The sequence below is a fragment of the Ischnura elegans genome, chromosome 6, assembly GCF_921293095.1.
Source record: "Ischnura elegans chromosome 6, ioIscEleg1.1, whole genome shotgun sequence".
Lineage (NCBI taxonomy): Eukaryota > Metazoa > Arthropoda > Insecta > Odonata > Coenagrionidae > Ischnura > Ischnura elegans.
This window is the reverse complement of record NC_060251.1, coordinates 115377-124783: the sequence shown is the minus strand read 5'-3', so window position 1 is coordinate 124783 and position 9407 is coordinate 115377. Positions and strand designations below refer to the sequence as shown.

The 9407-nt window shown below is 41.9% G+C and overlaps 1 protein-coding gene across 1 annotated transcript; it reads right to left on the bottom strand.

The window, feature by feature from the left end:
• Nucleotides 1-4451: 4451 nt before the first annotated feature.
• On the bottom strand, nucleotides 4452-6962 carry LOC124160378. The gene has a single exon (XM_046536213.1). The coding sequence runs from the start codon at nucleotides 6960-6962 to the stop codon at nucleotides 4452-4454; it is 2511 nt and encodes an 836-aa protein (XP_046392169.1).
• Nucleotides 6963-9407: the final 2445 nt, after the last annotated feature.

Genomic DNA, 9407 nt, shown 5'->3' with positions numbered 1-9407 from the left:
GACGGTGGAAAACAGATTCGAAATAGCTAAATTGGGGGAAACCGGATTCAAATCTGTTTAACGGTGGAAACCAGAGTCAAACCACATTCATGGAAATGAGTAGGAAAACAGCCGCCATATTGGACCTTCACAACTGATTTCCAACTGTCTTCCTACTGATTTCCAGCTGTTTCAATTTTCAAAACAGATTCAAAGGAGAAGGAAATCAGTGTGTCAAACCTGTTGGATATCAGTGTCAAATCTAATGGAAATCAGTTTTTCTTTGCTGGGTTATGTCATCAGACTTTCTATGATTGGTTGCACTTGATAGGGAATGTTAAATACAACCGACAGGTCTGGGAAAGGTACATCTTCGTTACAAAAATGCTCTTGCAATTACTTGTGCAATCTCTCGCCTAAATGCTTACTGCGGTATATTTGAACCATAACTTTCCGTACAGATCCAGGCATTTACAATGACAGCATCAAGGAGATAGCTTCATGCGGACCATCACCATTTTTTCCTCTGATAACGTTCCTGTACCTGTTGATATTTTGATGCGTGAGATCAGTTCCGCCCATCTAAATATTGTAGCTAGAGGCCACTGCTGGCTGCCTAACTTGTACCATTTTTGAGGTAACACTTGGGAATCTCGTGACCTTTGTGAGTGGGTGTACACATTGGCAAGGTGACTTGACAGTCACTACCGAATAGTCATTATATCTAACAACAACAATATTCCCTTTTTTCTCCCTTGGGAAAGCATGGGAGCAGCGGGGCGGCTCAATGGTTGCTTGTTAACTTTCGCCTTGATTGTCTCCTTGCGACTTACAACCAGGGATTGGACTTAGTTGGAAAAGTTGATAACGTGTTCAATGTGGTCGATGTGATCAAGGTTCAATCTCCTTTTTATTGTTTCAAAGTTTTATATACAAAGCGCTTCCCCATGAGCTTTATCATTGTATTTATCAAACATCCTTTGCCCTTCCACCATGCCCTAGATTGTTGGGTATGTATACCACTGGTAGAAAATAGCCCTATCATTCTTCATACTAGGTAGATGAGCAAATTATAACGCAAGCACCATGAATAAAAGTGTTGAATAGTATAAAATGCATTTTTGTACTAAAAATTAATGGAAATATTACACAAAAATATACAGCAAAAAATACTGAAGTTGTTAAAATCGAGTTACATAAGAAAAAAAAGAAAGATTGACAAAAAATTAGCGTTTTACATCGACATTATTTGATAACAGACCCAATAACGACGTTTGTAGCGAAGGACACCCCCCAAAAAAGACACCCTTGGCTACCGGCTAGCGTGCCCATATGGGCTCACTCAAAAATAAATTCAAATTCCTTGTCTCATACGAAAGATAACACGATTCTGGAAAAAGAAACCGAAGTTGACAACATTCATTTTGAGGATAAGATTAAATACTTAGCCGAGTATAAAAAATAAAAAGGAAAAAAATCGCATTTACTGAAGACACTTCGCCATATTTTCTCTTTTGCCTCCTCCAACAGAGTGAGTAAGAATATCTATCATGCCACAGGCAACTGCAGGTACAAATGCTGGCCGTAAGCACACGAACCGAATAAAGTGATCATTTTTGTAATCATTTTTGGCGAAAACAGCATGCTCTATAATATTTGGGTCGGAATTTATACGAAATTCTTTAGACCACTGCAGCTGTGCCCATATGGGCACGCTAGCCGTTCAAGGGTTAATTTTAAAATATTACGAAAATAGAAGCAAACTTGAAATGTAAAATTAAATCACCTAATTTACCGTTTGGACCATTAAGTATGGGTTAATTTTTTAAGTGCTGAGGGACTGGTCCTTAGTGTCAGTAATAATTCACCCGAATTAAATGAGCATAGAAGCCTTACTCTAGTCAGAGACGGAGGAATAAAAAGTGAGCAAGCGTAATCTGCCAGGACTGGTCTTCTCATTTATCCTTCTTATATAATAGTAGTCATCGCATTTTACACGACTGTTTTCTGCGCCATAAAACAACGTATTAAATTTCCGCATTCATAAATTTTAAAATAATACTGTACACTTCAAATAAATATTTTCTTTGCGTAAAAGAAAACAATTGACTCCATTAGTAATTATTACTTGCTTCGCAATCACCGAAGACCACTGAATACTATAATATTCTTTTTAATGTTGTCAATATTGCGCGGGTGCAAGAAGCAAACTTAACAGATTCGGTTACTTATCTCAAGGTAGCGTCGCAGTTCGTTTTCATTCATTGGTTTTTTTCTGGGCCTCTCGTGTTTTGTGTATTTTGAAAACACTGATTCTTAAAGTCTTGTCTCGACTATTCATTCAATCAGGCCACGTGTGCATTTATAGCTCAACTCATTACATTTTTCAAAAACGCATTGTAATGTTAAATACCTGTTTTTTAAATATAGCCGTAGCCTTCTAGCTCAGATTTTCAAATGTCTCAAACGGGTGCTATTTAACCCTCTTCTCGATTGTTTTCACCCGACGAAGAAATTAATTTCGATTTATAAATTACTAGCACGTGTCACTTATGTGCCTATTTGGAGAGAAATTGGACCCCGTTCGAGTGAGAATGGTACCCTTTTTTCCGTGATTACGTGTTGATAAGATTTCAATTCTATTCAAAGTAACATTACTGCAAGCCGTGGTAATCTCTAACTGCATCAAATAAAAAAGTCAAGGTAATATTTTTCTAGCTAAGTGTTTCAGAATATGTTATCAATCGTGGATTGAAATTTATTTTCCTGAACATTCCAATACGATGAGTTAAACTTTCTCCCGTAGTAATGACCTTCTAGGTGAATTTTTTATCAATGAACTGATTTTAATGAGATGTCGTAGTCGTAGGCGAAACTAAGCGGTGTGGCATCGCTGGTAAGTTTTGATTCGATTGCAATTAATACATTTTATTTCATGAAAGTCACTCTGAGCTAAAGCGATTACGTGGGTTTCTCTCACAGTTTTTTTTTTTTCTTTTCCGTTGCATTTTCGCCACTTTTTCGTCCACAAAATTAAAAATATGAAAAATATTTGCGTCATTCCAATGCTAATTTCTCTTCATGCCTCATCAAAAATATCCTTGCGTTTGTTGTTACTACTCCCTAGTTGATGATTTCAGAACTAACGATGAATTTAAGAAATTAAAATGCTAGTAGCATTCAAAGGTCAATACTTAGTTCTTGACGTCACATGTCGTACTACATACTGTTTGGTAAGTAACTTTGTTTAACAGCAAATAACAAAATGTTTGTTGTGATGTTGGTGTTATTTGAGTGTTTATTGAATCATAAAAAATCAACTTGCCGTCGGTAACCTCATTAATGTAGCAATATAAACCAAATATTAAAGAAACTTCTCAATACCATGTTGTAATCCTTCTTGAGTGGTAGGCACTGAGGTAGTTAGGTATGTGGCATGTGTCAAAATATTTTTAGCGAATTTCATCCCCTAGTATGTATATGTTATGCTCATTTCCTTGCCAACCACTTTGTAGTGCCTACGCCATGTGACATCAAGAATTTTCAGTGTTTGAATGCTACGATGAAATTCAGCCTTTATTCTAATATCATCAACATAGGAACTAACTAGAATAATCATGTAAATTTAGGTGACATCTGTTTGGCATAGGTGTTTTATAGAAATTACTGACTTGGTATAATGGTACGCTTGACATAAATTTCGAAGTTCGTGATGTTTACCTCCTTCGGTAGAACAAACTGCATTTACATTTCAATGGATTTTTTTAAAGCACTGCTTGTTCTTCGTAAACTTTTTTTTGACAATTGAGGCTATCCATTATGCTCCGCGAACATAATATGCTGGTCTATATAACTTTAAACCTGAGCTCGTTAGCGGACAAAATATAGCACCTGCACTCATTAATTATTAGAATACAAAGTATAAAAATGATTCAGTGTAGTTAGCCATCTAATTTTGTATACTATGTTAATTTCTCAAGCTATGTTGACTGATGCCGTTCTACTTTGCTATTTTTTTACTTTTAATGAAGACTTAATTTTAACTTATGCTCGACCCTTGACACTTCAAACTTGCTGTGGGAAGACACATTACTCTTAAAATTTTCACAGAAATGCTATTTATCGACATAGAGCCGCGTTCTCCACCCTTAAGAGATGTAAACATTACCTATTCATTCAAATATTAGTACATTTGGATTTATTCATCATTCTCAATGCTCATTGTAGGGTTCTTTTAATTATAAAACACCAACTCCGGGTTCAACAATTTATTGTCACTCCGTTACATCGAGGCTTGACGTCGAGTTGTATACTGCCCCCGTCATGCCGGGCCACGGCCTTTTATGCCAACGGCAGGTGATGACGCACCGGCTCCGCCGCCTCCGTTAGTCAGCCGCCTCAGTTGACTCTCTCGGCCGGCACCTGGATCCCAACACCCTCCCTTCTCTGCAAGAAAGAAAAGTGTTAGCCTCTTATCTCTCACACATGCATATTGGTTTTCTCACCACCCGCCCGCTTCTTGTCATTATTTCACCCCGATGGAATTCCCCCGCTCCGGACCCGCTGCTCTGCGCCACCGATTTGGCCGCTACGAGGAATGCTCGATTTCTCCGAACAACGCCGCCGTCAACTTCCACATCGTATGACCTCGGCTCGTTGCGTCTATTGGCGATTTTCCCGTAGTGTTTCCTATCAGTCACCCAAACTTGGTCTCGTGGTTTCAGCTCGGGCAGCGGTTGAGCTCGATGTCTTCTATTGTACTTCTCGGCAGCCTTCGCTTTCTTTATTCCCATCTTTTCCCTGTGCTCCCTCAGGTTCGGCCACGATGGCTGCAATGAGTATGAAGAAATGGGAAGGTTTGTGCGTAATTTTCTTCCCATTAACAGCTCTGCTGGGCTATATCCGGTTTCCAGGGGTGTTGACCTGTAGACAAGTAATCCTAAATTTGGGTCTTTCTCCTTCAGTAAAATGTTTTTAACTATTTTTACTGCTGACTCTGCTTGGCCATTGCTTCTCGCTAATAATGGACTGCTCGTTATTAGCCGGAATCCGTATTCTTTGGCGAATTCCAACATTTCTCCTCTAAACTGTGGCCCATTATCGGATCTAACAACTTCTGGGATCCCAAACCTAGCGAAAATCGCTTTGATTTTTCCGATGACTGCTGCTGCGGTAGTGCTTGTTAACCTTGCCACCTCCGGATATCTGGAAAAATAATCTACAACAACTAAAAAGCTCTGATTGCGGACGGTTACGATATCCATTCCTACCATCATCCAGGGTCTTTCCGGAACTGCAGTTGGCATCAGGGGTTCAACGGGCTGTGGACACCTCTCCGGACATTCTTCGCATTTTTCAACTGCATTTTGTATGTCTGCCGATATTCCTGGCCACCAAATTGCATCTCGTGCTCTTTCCCTACATTTCCCTATTCCTAGATGACCTTTATGTAACCTATCGAGCATCTCCTTCCTTAACTCCTTCGGAATAACAACTCTGTGTCCATGCATAAGCAATCCTTCTCCCTCATTGAGATATCCTCTTTCTTCATAATATCTCCGCAGCGGCAGCTCAAGGTCTTCTTTGTGCGCAGGCCAGCCATTACGAACGTATTGCTTTATCTCTTTTAAGACGTCGTCTCTTTCTTGCTTTTCTCTGACTTCTTCCAGCCTGGTGTCTGACATTGGTAGAGCCTTTATTACTTCTTTCACCATCGCTTCATCCTTTTTTCCTAGTCCATTAAATAACGCAGGGAATGTTTTCTCCGGTGCCCCGTTACGTAAGGAAGTCACCCCGACCCATTTTAATATTCCTAACTTCTGAATAGCTGGCCTCCCTAGCAATACCTCTCTGCCCCCGGGAGTTACGTAAATTGTTTCATCACACAATTTTTCCTTCCACTGCAGCTTAGCCTCGAAACTTCCCTTCGCACAAAAGTTCGTCCCTCCTATGCCTGCCAGTCGTTTAGACGTAGGGGTTAATTTAATTCCTTGCAATTTATCTTCAACCACGAGGGACCCTATCACTGTTACGTCTGCCCCCGTGTCTATTTTGAATTCAATATCTACACCATTCAGCGTGACTGTAACCCACCATGGCTCTACATTAGTATCTACAATTCCCAAGTAATAAATATCTTCTTCGTCGTCTTCTTCCCGGACTACGACGGTCCCCACGGATTTCCGCAATCTACACATTTTTCTCCAATGACCCTTCTTACTGCACGCGTGGCACGTTGACTGTCTCGCGAGGCAAGTTGCGAACGCGTGTTGAGGACTACGCCCGCATCTGCCGCATCTCTGGTGCTGGCTCTGTCCGCTGCATCCCCCTGGTGATGCTCGCTTGCCGCTAATTGGTTTAGTCCTCTTCTTTACTTCACTAACCTCATAGTCTGATGCCACTCCGCGATGCGTTGACCCTTGGGTGCCTCTCAGCAGCCCCTGTTGGCGCTGCACCTCTTCCGCCTGACGTGCCTTCCGTAGAGCCACTTCCAGTGTTAGGCCCGGATCCATCTGCAACGCTTGCGACAGCTTCGCGTCGTAGACTCCGACCACAATTCGATCTCGGAGAAGATCGTCCTGGAGTGACCCATATTCGCAATATTGTATGAGGCGATACAGGTCTGAGATGAATTCATCCACTGCTTCTCCCTCCTCCTGGCAGCGTTGGTTAAATTTCGCCCTCATGTATACGATGTTTACCCGTCCCATGTAGTGATTATTGAATTCTTCGCATACCTTCTTGTATTTCTTCTTATCCGCTGCTGACAGCTGTAGGCTAAGCAGTACGTCTTCCGCCTTTTCGCCCATCACGTACACCAGCATGTTGAGTTGCTCCTCGTCGCTCTGCTTCTTCAGCCCAGACGCAACCCAGTATCTCTCCCAACGTTGCGCCCATCGCGGCCAATCCTTCGCCACGAAAGAAAATTGGGAGGGCGCCGTCACGCCTGCTGTTAGCACGAACGTGCTGTTGCCTTCCGCCATGTGGATCTCGCCGCTGCGTTCTTGGCACCGCTGCCACCATGTAGGGTTCTTTTAATTATAAAACACCAACTCCGGGTTCAACAATTTATTGTCACTCCGTTACATCGAGGCTTGACGTCGAGTTGTATACTGCCCCCGTCATGCCGGGCCACGGCCTTTTATGCCAACGGCAGGTGATGACGCACCGGCTCCGCCGCCTCCGTTAGTCAGCCGCCTCAGTTGACTCTCTCGGCCGGCACCTGGATCCCAACACTCATGAATTAATAAAAAAGGGTAATTAATGCTTCGATAATGAACTCTGTTAGGAAATAATAATTTGGATTACCAAGAAAGTGAAGATTTGGTGTAATAAAGTAATTCATACGATTCAGTAGATTTTTTTCTTCCTTTAATAGTGCGCAGATCCACGGATGAGTTGGCTGATGCTTTCTCTCTGAATTGCGGGGAGTACACTGCCGCTAGTTATGGTGGCTCATTCCTCAGGTACTCCGGAAAGACAATGTTAAATATTTTGAACTAATTAGAGCTATTCTGTAGATTTAGCTGTATATATCCTTTCCTATATATCCTTTTGATCAGCTTTATTGATTTCCCACGCTCTTTTGACTCATGCCTTCGTTCTAAAATGCGAGATGTGTGCCTTCACCTAATAGTAATGATTTTAGTTTAGTATTAGGAGGGTACTATTTTAAAGGCAATGTGGGAGAACATAGATTATTAATTTTTTCTGAAACGTAATTCAGGGCAACGTTACGGCTTGATGTGGAAGGCTACACGGGATTTCCACCGGGTCAGGTTCTCCAACTCCATCTCGGCCGACGTTTCGATGGGCGAGTTGTCCATCGTCTTCAGGGCATGTCGAGTCTTGAAAATCGTCCTCCTTATCTACATGCCCTGAAGACGATGGACAACTCGCCCATCGAAACGTCGGCCGAGATGGAGTTGGAGAACCTGACCCGGTGGATATCCCGTGTAGCCTTCCACAATTCAATACGCCGGGAAAGCCTACGATCATTCTTTACGGCTTGTTCTTTGCTATAATGAAAAATTTAGCCATTTGAATTCTTGCATTGCTCTCTGTACACATAATATAACATATATATAATTACTCTGTGGGTGAACTATTCAATCGGGAACATAAAGTAGATTATTCATTGCATTTAGCTAATTGATGTCATTCAGTGAATTAAGCTACCGTAAACCGGGAACATTTTGCCACTTATTTTTCTTTTTCAACCACATTCTTGTAAGTTCATGTATGGAAATAATTTTAAACCATTTTAAGCCATTACTCTTGGTCTCTACTTTCAAAATTTGTGAAAAAATGACAACTTAAGTAAAAGTTTATACGTTAGAAAATTTGAAAATATAGTTGGCAAAGATTCTCTGGATCTGGGGCAACTTTGCCAACGGAGTTACATCCAGCGGAAACCTCAATAAAACAATGGAAACAATAATTTTTATTTAGAAAACTCTTAAATACAGAATGTTACACCAAGATACTCAAAACATTGAACGTGGAATTCTATGGTCATTCCCCTAAGTTTTCTTCTTTTTACGAGTCCTTCCAACAAGATTTTGTGTGGAGGTGCTTTGAAGTGACCAGGTGTGATTTGTCCATGGTTTCTCCAGAGGACGATTGTCTTCATCAGGCCATCATGTCTCAAGATGTGGCCAATAAGGTTGTTCCGCCTTCTTGTTATACTCCATGGGACTAATTTACGTTAATACGGGAGTGAAGTGATCGCTGTGTAGTCAACGCCGCGCTGAGGACATTTTTCTAAACCAATTGAAATATTTTAGAGTGGCAACAGACATCAACGGAAAGGACTTGGGCTTTCTCAGTGTAGACTCATTGGACGGAGATATGGCAATTAACAGAGCTCGTACGGTGATTGTTTTATTTATTGTTAATATGGGAGGAATATCCCTTAAACACGGATGGAAAATTCCAAAATCCTCTTGGCTAAGCATACTTGAGCTTACAGGTCCGATTAAAGCGACTTCCCTCGAGCTGGACTGTGTAACGTTTAATGGCCCATTCATGACATGGATTTTTTTATCGTCGATATTTTGTTCACTGTCTGTCTTGACCCCAAGAGATGGCCCTATTTGGCGACCGCAAAACACAAGCGGACACGTGCCCTCGTCCGGGCGCCCGCGCCGCCGCGACTCTGTTTGACCGATGACCTTTGAGCCTCGAGGAGTAGGAAGGTACTCCCGCCGCAGGTTAATGACTAAATCCCTCGTCGTAAGCCGTCGACGAGGCCTCCCGGATATATGTGCGGCCGTATATTTGTTTCTACGAGCACACGAGAGCAGCGGTGGCTGGCAGCTTAGCAGCCTCTTCACCATTCGTTTCGAGTAGAGCCACTCCACTCCGCGCACGGCTTTTAAACATTTTATGCTCGTGCATTCGCTCCGTCGCTGAGGAGTCCGCTGCGG